The 15,322-nt window shown below is 38.2% G+C and overlaps 1 protein-coding gene across 2 annotated transcripts in view; it reads left to right on the top strand.

Annotated features, from left to right (window-relative positions):
- The first annotated feature begins 1,978 nt into the window (after positions 1 to 1,978).
- Positions 1,979 to 15,322, top strand: part of LOC107089510 (glucoside xylosyltransferase 1-like) — a 16,194-nt gene continuing 2,850 nt past the window's right edge. The window contains exons 1-7 of one of the 2 annotated variants that reach the window (XM_015382350.1): positions 1,979 to 2,322; positions 2,766 to 2,858; positions 5,481 to 5,664; positions 7,834 to 7,965; positions 8,057 to 8,308; positions 8,683 to 8,806; positions 8,927 to 9,099. In XM_015382350.1, the coding sequence (XP_015237836.1) occupies positions 2,120 to 2,322; positions 2,766 to 2,858; positions 5,481 to 5,664; positions 7,834 to 7,965; positions 8,057 to 8,308; positions 8,683 to 8,806; positions 8,927 to 9,099 (1,161 nt within the window). In that variant the 5' untranslated portion in view covers positions 1,979 to 2,119. The remainder of the gene's footprint in view (positions 2,323 to 2,765; positions 2,859 to 5,480; positions 5,665 to 7,833; positions 7,966 to 8,056; positions 8,309 to 8,682; positions 8,807 to 8,926; positions 9,100 to 15,322) is intronic. The other variant, XM_015382351.1, reaches the window with a different exon arrangement.

Genomic DNA, 15,322 nt, shown 5'->3' with positions numbered 1-15,322 from the left:
GGTAACTGTTCAAACACGATGACTGGGATATGCAGCGTCTTTACTGATGTATCCACCATGGCCACAGGTGTGTAAAGCCAAAACACACACCATGTGGTTTATCTATTTTAGAGATGAGGTGATTGGAATACCTTTTTTTATTTATTTGGATGGTGGACCCAATATTTTTGGCAGCATAGCGTGTTTATATACTCACTGCCAGACAAAAGTTTGAACACATCAAATTCATTGAATATCCTTATTACCTCCACCAAGGAGGTTATTAATGAGTTTGTGTGTGTTTGTTTGTCTGTCTGTCTGTGTACAGGATACCTTGATAAGTTATGAATAGATTTTTATTATTTTTTTACCAAAGGTGCACCTCAGTCCAAAGAACAATCCAATACATTTTGGTCATGATCCACATCATAATCCAGATGCAGGATTTTTTAAAAGGATACTTTAAGATGATTTGGTGGAACAAGCAGTTTCTCCCAAAACCAGAGAGTAGCGGCAGTGACTGACATCAGAAGAGGCCAGAAGTATTACACTGAAGACAAAAACACAGAGAAGGTGAGCAATACTTTGCTCGAAGTCTCAGAGTCTGTCTGCTGATCAAATAAAGCAGAGTGAATAAAGAAGGTATGGGCAGAGCAGACACCAGAGGCTGCAGACTCACACTGTGCCACACTCAAAAACTTTAAGATAAATGGAGGCAGAAGATGTCTTTCAGTCATCAATGCACACATTCAGCAACACACAGGAGCTCTTTCAAGCTGGGCACCGTTTCTTACACAACACCTGTCCCATCAACCAGCAATCAGAAATACTTTAATAATCCCAGAGCAAAATTACTTTTATTACATGACTCCATATGTAATAGAGTGACTATAGGACCAGTTTGATATAACACAATTTCATACAATATATATAATTACCAAAAAGACCTCCCTCATCCTTGGCCCTATCTCAAAGAATATTTTCAAAATAGTTGAAAAATTGAGCTTTCAATTCATATAGTGGCATCTTGCTATTTTTTTTTAAGATTACTTTATGCTTTTATACTTTAAGTAGTTTTTGGAGCACATACTTTTTCACTTTTGTTTGTTTGCTGTAAAGTGCCTTGAGATGACTTGTGTTGTGAATTGGCGCCATATAAATAAACTGAATTGAATTAAGTAAAGAGTTCAAGTTGATACTTCAACTTTTACCACAGTGTTTTTAAACTGCAGTATTTATACTTCTACTCAAGTAACAAATGTGTGTACTTTTGACACCACTGGTGAGGACCAGCAAAATGTCCTCCCTGTACAAAAACCCGTCCTCATTGTGATGGTAAAACCGGAAAAATGGTCGTCCTCACTCTGGTACACATACACAAACACACACTACACACCAATGGCATAAGGATACAACAATAGGCCCTTAAGCTACGTTATCTGGGTGGGCCCCATATGAAGTACTTTTCTGGAATCCGCTTAAATACCTCTTTTTGGTATCCATCGTAGCTAACACATTGTACGTAACAGTTATGGCTTTAATCTACGCTCTGGATTGCCCATATTTCCAAGTCGCATTGTAAAAAATAAAATACTCAAATACATTGTTCTTTTAAGATCTTTATTGCGGTTTGAAACATATAGGATTGTATTTTTTTTTTTTTTACCAAGTAATGAACTATGCATAGTTATTAACATAGTAATTAACATAGTAATTAACATAGTAATTAAAAGTACCACTGTCTGCTTTGCTATTGGTGTGTTTAAACAGCTCACCATCATGTTGAAATCGGCCAGGTGTTGGGGTATAAATAAGGTCTGGTCAGTAAATGTTCTATCAGGTGGGTTTAAGATGAATTTTTCGCACCATCACATCTGCAAAGACACACCCTAGTCTATAATTGTGTAGGGGGGCCACCCAGGTGTCAGTGACGGGGCCCCTAAGCTACTGCAGAGTCAGACTCTGCTTACAGATAGTTGCGCCCCTGCTCTGTCAGTGCAGTCCTTAGGAACATGTGGGACAGTGGGCGGAGCTTAAATTTGTAAACACCAAACTAAGCTGACTTTCTGATAGCGCCACACATGGTGCTCAGCTGGGATCAGATAAAAATGTTTCATTTTGAACATAACTGAAGCGCAAAATGCGATGCTATCTCCACGCTTATCTCCTGTGCTCTGCTTTTACCCTCTGCTCTATACTGTATGTGTGCAGCCAGCTAGCTTCCACCTCAGAGGGGGACAGGGAAGGCAAGGCAGCCGCGAGGAGCAGCCATAACGAGGGGGACGCCGTCAGGAAAATACCAGGCCTGTTAGGCCTCCGGGACCGAGACTTTGAACAGAACAGGTATTTATTTATTTTATTTTAACAAACTGTGACTTTTTTTTTTTTAAAGAGTAGTCATTTAGATAATACTTTGTTAACTTTAGATGTTAGTTAATCCTGCTAGTGGTTTGTTTAGAACCTGCTAGCGAATAAAAAGCATTAGCTTAGAAAATGATGCTAGCGATATTCAGTTTTTTTTTTTTCGGTGCCACATTAAGGTTAATATTCGGTTTTTTTTTTTAATATGTCAAGTTCTACACGTGGCTTAGTTCAAAAGTAACACTAGTTTACTAACATTGTAATAAACAGACTTAAAGTTGCTTCTAATTATCTCATTATCTTCAGCTTAAAAGCGGATTTAGAGGACAACCATCTGTTATTGGGCTTTTCACCATCGATATCTAGAAGCTATTTTCCTTCATAATTAACTTAAGATCAAAAAGAGGCTTTTTTTATTCTGTCAGGTGTAAATCATTGTCAGTATCTTACTGGAATCCATATTGGAGACTTCCTGCAGATGTTTGTGGAGCGAACTGCTTATTGGAATCACCTCTTAGGTATGATTTAATTTTATAAACATTTGTAATAATATATGATATTTTAAAACTTAAAATGTTCCCTGGCTTTTGTTTTACAGCTTCATTTTTGAGTTACTGATATCAGATGTGCATAAATTGATCAGAAATCAGACTATCACTGTGCTCTCTGCTCGCTTTTATTAGTCAATGATTGTTATTTAAATATTTGTTACACAGCAAAATATTATCAGCATATAATTATGATCTGACCTTTTACCTCCACTGCAGGGAAGTTCATGATAAAAGAGTGAAGCCACACCCTACCTCCGCCCTTTGCTATGATCATGCATGGGCTCCATTACTCATTTCTAAAGGCCTAGTAGGAACAGTGCCTTGCAGAAATATGAATATAGCCTCTGTTTAGGCTATTTGTACAAAACTAAAATTCAAAAAACTTAAGACCTGATCAAAGCAAAAGGTGAATTCAACTCAAATAGCCACCTGATGCACCGTGGATTCTGGTTTACGGAGTCCAAAAAGATAAAAAAAAAGGTCAAAATCCAGTTCTTTTCTTGCTTTATTCTCCGTACAGACAAACAGCATACAGCTTTAATTATTCCATATTTGGTCATTGTAGTGGGAAAAAAGTATTCGACGGATTTACCTCAGTCTGCACTTTATTCATCACATCTTTGCAAAAAGAGAACAGGTCATCATACAGCCCTTATGGCACAGTATTCAGCCCCGTTCTGCCTGAGCAGTGTTTGTTCCCCCTTACTTACAACAATGGAAAGTAGTCAGAGTCAAAACAAATTACAGACACTTTGGTTAAACAACATGTTATGAATAAACCTTGAGAAAGAATCTGGTTTGTTATGGGAAGAAGCTATGTCTGGTCTAAAAACATCCTCATGCAGAGAATTGTGTGACCTTGCAGGCGAAACAGACTTAGTAAATAGGATAAATTAATATATGAAATAAGAGAAATCTAAATTTTCCGACAACAGTCATGTTACCAGGAGAAACTTCTGTTTACTTTATGTGAAAATTAAAACAATGTGCTGCTTAATTCAATCTATTAGACATCTGCAATGAGCCCCTCTGAATTAATACTTTGTATAAACTGCTATTGATGTAACTACTGGTGTAAATTTTTTCAGGGTACATACAAAGCTGGGCACCAATTTGTGAAGAATAAAAGTCGTCGCACATTGGTTTCCTTAAATTAACGATTCCTTTGAACTATGAAAATATTTATAACTATTCTAAATAAAAGTTGTTTTGGGAACAGACTGTTTTAAGCTGTTTATTGTGACATCCTAAATTATTTGAAGCATTTATTTATTTTTTCATAACTATAGAAACAAACAGGTCAAATTCAAGTCTTTGTAATGATTTGTTAAACTTTACTAAGAACAACATTGAGCTATAACTGAGCTTAATGCCGTGGCTAGACAGCGCTTTTTAGAATTTATAAAAACAAAACTTATTAGAGTTTTGTTCATCTCTGACAGTTGTGACAGTTTAATGACTTTATTGTCACAAGTACAGAGCAACTAAATTAACTCACTGCATTTAAGTGATTTAATTGCCATCGTGGGGCACCTGGGGGGCAGTGTGGGGGTTAAGGGTCATGCTCAGGGAGCCAGGGTGGCAGTCTGTGGTAATGGGGCTTGAACTCAGAACCTAATCCATGCTTCCTGGTTGCAGAACTTACCACGTAACATGAAGTGTATTGACAGAGTCTCTCTCTGATGGTCTGACTGCTTCGTTACCATGGTTATTTAGACACAAGGGATGGGGTTTGGCCAAAACTTTCAGTGCTTTCAGTTCTGCGTACATTCCGATGAGTGAAGATAAAGTGTGTGGTAACACACGAACGCAGAGTTTTATATATCTTTACATCTGACTTTTCTGTGGACTGCAAGTTTCGAAATATCCTGCTTCTGCTGCTTAAAGCTGCACACTTTTGTGCACGAGGCCCAAGAAATCTATTCACTGATCACCTCTGAAGGCAGTTGGTGGGACTTAATCTTTCTCAAAGGTATCAGATTAAAAGGGGCTAAACACAAATGTACTGCAATCTTAAAAAAAACCAAAACATTTATTTATCCTTTTCTAATTACTTGAAAAAACTACAGAACACAGAGAAAGTAGATTGGTTGTATTTTTGATAAGTGACCTAATGTGAGTGAGATAAAGCAGTATTTATATTTCTTTAAGGCATTTTTATCAGCTGTGCTTGTTAAGACTTTAAAGGGGATTTGACCCCAATTTTGTTAGTTAATCTTTCTTGAACCAATGAATCTGCTCAGAAAGTATTGTTCACATATAAATGTGTTTATAGGTAAAGATTTTTTTAAATCAAAAAGCTTATTAGTCAAAAAAAGAAGTAGAGTTTTGCATGATATCAGTGCTTGTCGTGTCCAATGCTAATTTTAGGAAATACATGTTTACTTCCTTCCATTTTACACAAATATGGTGAAATTCCACACATATTTGGATCACCATTCTTTTTAAGAGGTTTTACACTTTCCAAGGTGGGTGTTGGTATAAAGTAGAGGCTTTTTTTTAATTTGGCAAATGCCTGTTTAAATCTGCTGTTCTAAAAAAGCAAATAAATCCAGTGACTGATGTAATCATTTATCTCTTGGCACTTAGAGGGAAGTTAAAGTCTGCTGCAAAAGAACCTAAAAATGAGAGCAGTCACCTGGCTGTGGTGGCCTGTGGGCCCAGGCTGGAGGAAACTGTCACCATGCTGAAGTCTGCCGTTCTCTTTAGCAAGAAGCCGCTGCACTTCTACATCTTTGCTGAGGATGAGCTGCATGACGGCTTTAGAAATGCTGTAAGTGTGCATCCCCAAAAACTCTGTATGTACAGATGTAATTTCCATAGGAAGATTTAGAATGCAAGAGAATACTAACATTGCTAACAATATTTTAAACCTTTATTTTTAATAGGGGTGTAAATAATAGTCGTTTTGTATCGATGCATCGATCCAACAGCCGACGATCCGATGCATCGACACGTCCGCAAGAGAATCGATTCATGTTTTTTTTTTTCCCTCCGGTCTATTTTTATCCATTTGCTCCTGGACGTAATTCTCCCTCCCGTGCTGTGGTGGCGCTAAAACTATTTTGCCCTCCTACCGCGCTTCCTGGTTATACTCCTGCAGCAGTGTGTTGCAGTGAGCTTGACACAGACATTTTTTTAATTTATGCTCAATATTGAAGCGTGATCTGTGCTACACACTGTGGGTCTAGATATGACCGAGGCGGCGAGGAAGTGGGGGCGAGTTTAGTCCGACGACGGAGGGACATGAGGGCCAAAAAGAGCGGAGATCCAGGTGGAAAAAGGGTCCCAGCATTCTTGCGCACCTCGCTCTTCTAGCGGGTGAAACTTCACAAGTTGTTTTCCGCAATTTCGGTCATAAAAACAAAACAAGCCGGCCTCCTGTCTGCGGCACTGTCTGCGGTCATCTACAATTTGGGAGAGGTGCAGCGGAGCGTCTGTGGAGGGGGCGGGGACGTCTGGAGCCGAGGTATTTCATTGCACTCATTGTACTGATTTTCTGCAGTATTTTTTGANCCACGTAACATGAAGTGTATTGACAGAGTCTCTCTCTGATGGTCTGACTGCTTCGTTACCATGGTTATTTAGACACAAGGGATGGGGTTTGGCCAAAACTTTCAGTGCTTTCAGTTCTGCGTACATTCCGATGAGTGAAGATAAAGTGTGTGGTAACACACGAACGCAGAGTTTTATATATCTTTACATCTGACTTTTCTGTGGACTGCAAGTTTCGAAATATCCTGCTTCTGCTGCTTAAAGCTGCACACTTTTGTGCACGAGGCCCAAGAAATCTATTCACTGATCACCTCTGAAGGCAGTTGGTGGGACTTAATCTTTCTCAAAGGTATCAGATTAAAAGGGGCTAAACACAAATGTACTGCCATCTTAAAAAAAACCAAAACATTTATTTATCCTTTTCTTATTACTTGAAAAAACTACAGAACACAGAGAAAGTAGATTGGTTGTATTTTTGATAAGTGACCTAATGTGAGTGAGATAAAGCAGTATTTATATTTCTTTAAGGCATTTTTATCAGCTGTGCTTGTTAAGACTTTAAAGGGGATTTGAATTTTGTTAGTTAATCTTTCTTGAACCAATGAATCTGCTCAGAAAGTATTGTTCACATATAAATGTGTTTATAGGTAAAGATTTTTTTAAATCAAAAAGCTTATTAGTCAAAAAAAGAAGTAGAGTTTTGCATGATATCAGTGCTTGTCGTGTCCAATGCTAATTTTAGGAAATACATGTTTACTTCCTTCCATTTTACACAAATATGGTGAAATTCCACACATATTTGGATCACCATTCTTTTTAAGAGGTTTTACACTTTCCAAGGTGGGTGTTGGTATAAAGTAGAGGCTTTTTTTTAATTTGGCAAATGCCTGTTTAAATCTGCTGTTCTAAAAAAGCAAATAAATCCAGTGACTGATGTAATCATTTATCTCTTGGCACTTAGAGGGAAGTTAAAGTCTGCTGCAAAAGAACCTAAAAATGAGAGCAGTCACCTGGCTGTGGTGGCCTGTGGGCCCAGGCTGGAGGAAACTGTCACCATGCTGAAGTCTGCCGTTCTCTTTAGCAAGAAGCCGCTGCACTTCTACATCTTTGCTGAGGATGAGCTGCATGACGGCTTTAGAAATGCTGTAAGTGTGCATCCCCAAAAACTCTGTATGTACAGATGTCATTTCCATTGGAAGATTTAGAATGCAAGGGAATACTAACATTGCTAACATTCTTTTAAACCAGGGAGAAGAAATTAATATATTTTAAAATATCTCAATAAACTCTATTGTGAAAATCATTAGAAATCTTCACTTGCACATTTAAATAAATATTTTCTATTTCAACTATTTTTGTTGTTGTTTTAGCTCCAAAACAATAAAAACATGTAAAGAAAAACATATAAGAAATAATGGAAAGTTGTTTTTATTTTTTATTCCCCAAGCTGGAAACATGGCCTCCTATGATCCGAACAAAGTTTACATTCACCATCTATCCAATCCTGTTTCCTGAGGAGAATGCAAGCGAGTGGAAAAAGCTCTTCAAACCTTGTGCCTCTCAGAGGCTCTTCCTGCCGGTACGTCTATATTCATTCAATCAAAACGTCCACGACAAGCTTATGTTTTAAAAATTCCTAATATTTTTCCCTTTTTTTTGTTCTTTTTCAGCTGATCTTAAAGCAAGTGGATTCTCTGCTTTACGTAGACACAGATATTCTTTTTTTGCGTCCAGTAGAAGACATCTGGAGCCTGCTCTCTCAGTTTAATGTGAACCAATTGGCTGCCATGGCACCAGAGCACGAGGAGCCTCGCATCGGCTGGTACAATCGTTTCGCACGCCACCCTTACTATGGCAAGACAGGCCTTAACTCAGGGGTCATGCTTATGAACATGACACGCATCCGGGGAAAATTCTTCAAGGTAAAAAGCCCTTTAGCTATAGTCATCGATTTATAGGGTATGCTCAAGCATTTGAGATTTTGAGAGTTACAGTAATTGGCATTTAAATGTTTTATTGTACACTATATTATCACTAAATTACCTTAAAAGTGACAAAAATGATTTAATTTAAAGATGTAAAATACAGTTTCCCATGGTTGTTCTGCTGCAGTACTCAGATGAAACACTTGAGGTCACTCTTGCACTTCTATTTAAAATCCTTTCAGCATTCCTAGATTTTTTAAAAAGGTGCTTCATTGCCTCAGAATGACATTAAATAAACCGATTTAGCAGATTTGTTTGAATTGATGTTGCGTGATGCAAATATGTGGCGTCGCTATATCTTGTCTCTGCAGAATGACATGACAGCTGTAGCACTCCAGTGGGGGGAAATTTTAATGCCTCTTCTTCAAAAGTATAAACTCAACATCACTTGGGGGGACCAGGATCTTCTCAATATTATATTTCATCATAACCCAGGTAGGTTTTAACTGCATTACGGTATTGTTTTTTTTTTTTATCATTTAGGACAGATTTTCTTTTCTTTGTTTTTTAATAGCCTTTTATTGAAGAAGCAAGTTTATGTCTCTTCTTCTACAGAAAGCCTCTACATGTTCCCCTGCCAATGGAACTACCGTCCCGACCACTGTATCTATGGAAGCAACTGTCAACAGGCTGAAGAAGAAGGTGTCTTTATTCTCCATGGCAACAGAGGAGTTTACCATAATGACAAACAGCCGGCTTTTCGAGCCGTCTACGAGGCTGTCAAACAGGTAGGAAGAGAACATTATGGCAAAATAAAAACATCTTGCAGACATTTTTTTTCTTTCGTTCTGTTTCTAAAATATTTAGCTGTCGTAAAAGCAAACATTTAAAGCAATATAAGGTGAAATTAGCAGGAAATCTTCACAGACTGTATTTTTAGCCCACGGTTCCACTAGATGAAGAGGCGCAGAATAAGCGCCGCGGTGCGGCCCCGCCGGGCCTCTGCAGCTGATCGCAGCAATTCAAGTCGATTAAGTGGTTCCACTGGGTGCGCTGCTGCACGCTTCTGAAGTGTCCCAGATGCATGAGCCGCTTCTCTAAAACAGGCTGTTCTATTTTACCAACTCCAAATCATTCTAGCAAACTCTTCAGGCAGGAAGTCTGTTGACGAAAGGATTTGCTCGCTTTACCAAATAAAAGACAACCTTTGCAGAACGTGGATCGAATGTTTTGGACTTTCATGCAATGAAAACTTCTGTTCATACAGTCAATCGGCAGTCAATAAATTAGGTATATATTTAAAAAATGACAGACATAACAAATGTGAAGTCATTTAACCATGATTGATCTAAAGGGGACCAAGATAAAGTGTTTAGATTAGAGCGGGATGCTGGTAATACCGGCAAAATAAACTTTACTGGTTCATTGTTCTATTTCAAGCTTACAGGTACACTAGCAGTCTCCTCTAAAATGCTTCCAGTGGAATAGGATCAGACCTTAATGTGAAAAAGCATAAAAAAATGAAGCAGCAGAAGCTTTTTTGCTGCTTCTATAACAGCAGCAAAAAAGCTATAATGTAGCATAAGTGTTTTCCATATTATATATTGATTAATTGCATTATCTTTCATGTAAGTAATCACAATATCTATAACTATTTAACCCAGATGGTCTTTTTAAAGTTGCAATTATAATAATAAATGTATAGATAAAAATTGTTATACTGGTGCATCCATTTGGACCTAAGTGCTCACTTAAGAGTGCAATTTATGCTAGAAACACCACTGATTGTGTGTAGACCAGACTATTTGGAGAAATGTTCCTTAGCCATTTGCGTATCGATAGGCACTCCAGGCTGTGCTTTTCTATTATGGATATATCCGCCCGCTCGCACAGAATCAATATTCTGCTAAACATTTCCTTTATCATATTTAAGTTCCACAAAGAAAGGGGTTTTACTAGTGGTTACATCTTTCAAGCTCCACTATCTGACGTCTGTTGCACAGTTTGATTAACCTCTAAAACGTAAGGTTAAATATATATATACTGTTTGTACCCCTCATGCTGCAGAAAGCAGCTTTGCGAAGTGTGTGCACAGGAGGCTGTAATTTCACCACAAAGCACCGCTGCTGTCCCACGGGTTGTGCTGTTCCGCTTTTTGATGTGAGATCTTGGCTGGTCACAACAGAAACATAATCTGGAAATATCCCGCTCATCTAAACGAGGATAGACTTGATATTTTTCATCATTTCATACTGCTCAGTACCTGGAGCCATAGGCTTAGTCTGCTACAAGTAGCTATAAGGTTAGGCGTGCACCAAGCTGAGCTGGTTTTGTTTTGGTAGTCAGGTCCAGGTGAGGCTAGATGAGGCAAAATACACGTTGTCATACCTTTCTGCAGGAGATGAGATGTGAAGGAGCTGCTGCTTCATCTGTGCTGATTGTCTTTTGTTTGGATGCAGATAGGAAATAGGAATGTTTGAGATACAAAACTCAGGTTAAGCACTTCTGTTACAGCAAAGGAATATATGTAAATAAAAAAATAAATCTAAACACAGCTCAAAGTGCACCGATGCTAGTATCAGCATTACAGTAAACAATGACAGCCACTTAATGGCTCCACGTACATTAGATAAGACCTTATTCCAGTAAGGAGGTTTACATGAATTGCATAGAGAATGCTCTATTTTTATATCCTTAGAGATGCTTCAGATCATAATCCGATCAATTTAATTCAATTGTATTTTATGGGCCCTGTGTAACATCAAAGTTTGATCAGACCCTAACCTGCTTCATATCACTTTGGTCTCTGCTTCCCCATAAAAGCTTTATGCACCCCCCACCTTCCTGTTCTGTTACATCAGCCATGAGTTGGGAGCATCCAGTGTAAAGCAGTGGGGCATCATGGAAACACCTGATGGGACAGAGTTCAGGCTTACACATGTCTAAAGACATGATATCATATTTCTCACATAGCCTAATTTAAGTTGCAGTAAGGTGACGGGATTCAGAAAATGTCTTAGAATGTAACAGGAGCTTGGATTAATCAAATTGTAAAGTATGTAAATATAATCCAATGATGCAGATTAAAATGACAATCCTAGAAAAACCCAGCACTATGTTGATTTCAGAGAGACTAAGTTTGAATTTAACAGTAAAACATTGTTTACTTTTACAGTGCAGGTAAGATGTTTATAAGGCCTCCCAATCAGTGTAAAGATTATTAATAATGGCCTCATAATGATGCATATGTTTATTTCCAGGATCATTCGTCAACTGTGTCACTCTCATTCTGTCCAAAGTTGCTACTTTTCAGCTGCTAATAAGAGCGAAGGTGAAGAAATCGGAGGAAACCTTTTCATTATTCAACCCTCTTTTTTGCTATGGAACAATATCACTGGCAGTGTTATAGACCCACAGCGTGATGCTATCACCATTGTGCTTCTCAATTGGTGGAATAGCGCCTCTTCCTTTAAAAATCCGCTGGATTCGTAGCAGGAATTCTAAGTAATTCGTCAAGGACATATTCAGCGTGAGAGAAACTGCAGTACACCTTTAGTCCAGCGGATGGCGGTAGTGAGAACACTAATTGATTTACAAATTCCTCGCAATGCTGACCAACTATGTAAGATTTAGTTTTTTTTCTTTTTTCTATCAACCTGCATCTGGCCAGTTACTTTATACCTGCAAAAGTCATTTAAAATAACTACTATAAACTGGTTTGCGGTTATTTTTCTTTTATTATAACAATTATCAGGTAAATCTCATATGTACAGTCCACAGAAAACATGTTTTTTTTTACTCTTTTTAATTAAATTAAATTTATAAAATGTTTTCCAAACATACAATGAATTATTGTTTGACGGTAGTTTTATATTTTCATTAAGCAGAAGCTGTAGACAGTGGATTCATGTTGTTCAGACCTCATAATGGATACCAAGAATGATCTCTACTCCTGCAGTGCTGTCAGCATAGAAGCATGAAAAAAATGTATCTCTATTCATGTGTATAAAGGGGTTACACCCCACTATATTAGGTTTTGCAAGAAGACCCAGTCTTGTCTCTTCTATCTACAAGACACTCCACCAAAAGTGAAAGTGTACTGTCATTGTTCCATTAATTTCATTTCTTTAATCCAGCAAATATTGACCTCAGATCCTTCGAACGAAACATTTTACATTACACTAAAGTGATTGATTGATTGACTTTATTGATCTCACAGTAGATAAATGTACTCCTTACATCAGCTCGAATAGTCAAAGAAGAAGAATGTGCCAGAGGAAGAAAAAGGTGCACGGGATACATACAGTATATACACTGCATCCACATATGACTGCTTTTTTAAAATTTTTATATAGTAGGATCATTATACAGGGTTATGGCAAGGGGCGTTTACCTGGGTGGATGGATATAGATGGATATTTATATAAATATATATAGTTATTGCACTGGGTGTCAAACATAGAGAAACAGGTTATTGCTCAGGGTATGAAATAATAAATTGCACATTATACATTACACAAGTTATAGCCGTTGTTGTGTCGTATTGTATAGTCTGGTTTTAGCAGGGACGAATGACCTGCAGTAGCGCTCCTTTTTACAAACAGAGTGTAAAAGTATTTCACTAAAGGAGCTGCTCAGTTCCTCTAGTCTGGTGCTGAAGATGGAAGGTGTTGTCCATGATGGATGTAAGCTTGGACAGCATGCTCCTCTAAGCCACTTCCTCCACTGAGTCCAGAGTGCAGCGTAGGACAGAAACAACCTTTCTCACTAGTTTGTTCAGCCTCTTTCTGTTCCGCTCTGCGCTGATGCCACTACAGAGTCATAGAAGGTTTTAACAGAGGCCTGCTCACTTCAAAGGACCTCAGCCTCCTCATGAGGGGGAGGCAGCTCTGGCACTTCTTATACAGGGCGTCGGTGTTATGAGTCCAGTCCAGTTTATCACTGACAGGAACACCGAGGTATCTGAAACTCCTTTAAATTGTAGATGAGAATAGAAAATACCTTTATTTTCCTACAATAGGAAAACTCTGGTGAATCATGGCTGAAAACCCACCTGTTTAGAGCTGCTTTGTTTAGTAGTTCGCATTCAGTCTTTACCAAGAGATCCCAACTGGCAGTGAGGCGGATCTTCATGTGTTTTTCAGTTTTGAATAGGTGTTAGGGTTCCTGGATAATTCAAGGACATTATCCAGTAGATTACATGAAACCAACAATTAAAGTTGTCTTAACTGTCCTTAAAAGAAGAGTTAAAATAGATTTAATGTCAGGATTTTGCCCGTGGCTACCTGTATTGTGCCAAGAGGTAGTTATTCAATATTGGTGAAGGTTGGTGTACAAATATGTGTGTGAATAGTCGAGGAGGAAATACAGGCGAGATTCAGTCATGTGCCCATAATTTGTGAGTGGAAATACAGTCCTCATTCTTTAGAAAAAAGTACAGTACGTGTTGTTTTACTGTCATAGGTAAGAATATGTTTTATGGCATAGTGAGCATTTATTGTTTACATTTTGTAGAGCCCTCATTGAACCCTATGAGCTTAAAGATTCAGCATATTTTTCATCTTAAATTGGCCTGAAAGCTTATGCTCTTCATAGCTGCTCTGTTTCAAACCGCCTTTGTTGATTTTGAGCCCATTGGTCAACATGCAAGCACAGATTCACGGGAGGAGAAGACGCATTATCCATCCTCCATCCATTACTAGGACAGGCCTAGCCTGGCCACTATCAATGCAGGCAATGTTCTTAGCCATTAAGTAAACGAGCAGGCTTCATTATGGGGCAGTTGGCCCTCGTAGCTTGATCTGTCTCTCAGACGGCACAGAATCACGGACTGCACATATTAGAGTCACCGGACTTTAGGATGTTTGTGAATGGAAACTGATCTTTGTCACAAAATGAACCTGTTAGTTCAGAGAAGAACAAAACCTCCTTCCTGTTTCTTTCAGTTTGTCTTTCTGAATTTGATTCTCCTTTTCTTCGGCCCTCTCAATACCTCTTTTTTCCCCAATCATTGGTTTGATAACAACATGCTAAAGCCTGGAACAGGCAGTTCTGGAACAAACTCTGATTTCCATCTCACCCACGAGCATCTAAGTCAGCCCTGCTCCCAAGGCAGGCCCTCTCAGCCGGCAGAGAAGCTTGCAATAAAGGCCACTACCATTACCGAGCCAAGCTCACTGAAGAGTTGTAAAATTTTTAGTGCTGATGCTAGTTTGAGACATGATGATGGCTGTGTGGACAACGTCATGGCCACATCCACATAAAAATCGATAGACGGCTGTTAATGGCACTATATTGCCCGCTGAAAGATAATAAAGAAACAGTGGTTTGAGTAATGTGATGCTTTCCCAAACTGGAGTCAAATAAGATGCTGTAAAATAGTGAATCCCCCCCTTTATTTACTAGACCTATAAAAGATTGTTCCTCCTTAATGTGAAAGTGAAAGGCTTGGATCTTTATCTTCACATACAACTTGACAAGAGCGCTGGCTGCTATTAACTGGAAGAGAATCTGGAAGTTTTATCTTTGCTGTTCTTTCGGTGATAAACAAAATATACAACGAGAGAGCGTATTAGAAATGCTGCTGCTGTTGCTTCTTCTCATGCTGTCATTCTTTACAGACTCCCTGTTTCCGCTCTTCTGTTGATTGATATTCTTAATTCATACACAATATAAGGTCCTATATGCAAATGAAATTATTCTGGTGAACTGGTAGTGACCTTATTCGTGATGTAAATTCATTTTATTAAGGCAACACATAAGACAGCCTTCATGTTTTACATTTATATGCCACATGCATTGATATGTAAAATTCCTCCTGGACTATATACAAAGCTCTATACTAGAATTGGATAAAGATGCATACCCTTTTTTTTTTTATTGTTAATTGATGTTTATAATTGAAACTTTGTGAAAATATTTAAAGCTAACCAAAAAAAAAAGAATCCTGACCTGTCTTTTAGGTATTTATTACGAATTAGGGCTGGGCAATATGCTGTAAATATATTGTGT

The sequence above is a fragment of the Cyprinodon variegatus genome, unplaced genomic scaffold, assembly GCF_000732505.1.
Source record: "Cyprinodon variegatus isolate N-32 unplaced genomic scaffold, C_variegatus-1.0 Scaffold255, whole genome shotgun sequence".
Lineage (NCBI taxonomy): Eukaryota > Metazoa > Chordata > Actinopteri > Cyprinodontiformes > Cyprinodontidae > Cyprinodon > Cyprinodon variegatus.
Note: the sequence above shows the minus strand (reverse complement) of the source record. Positions and strands in the feature narration are given on the sequence as shown.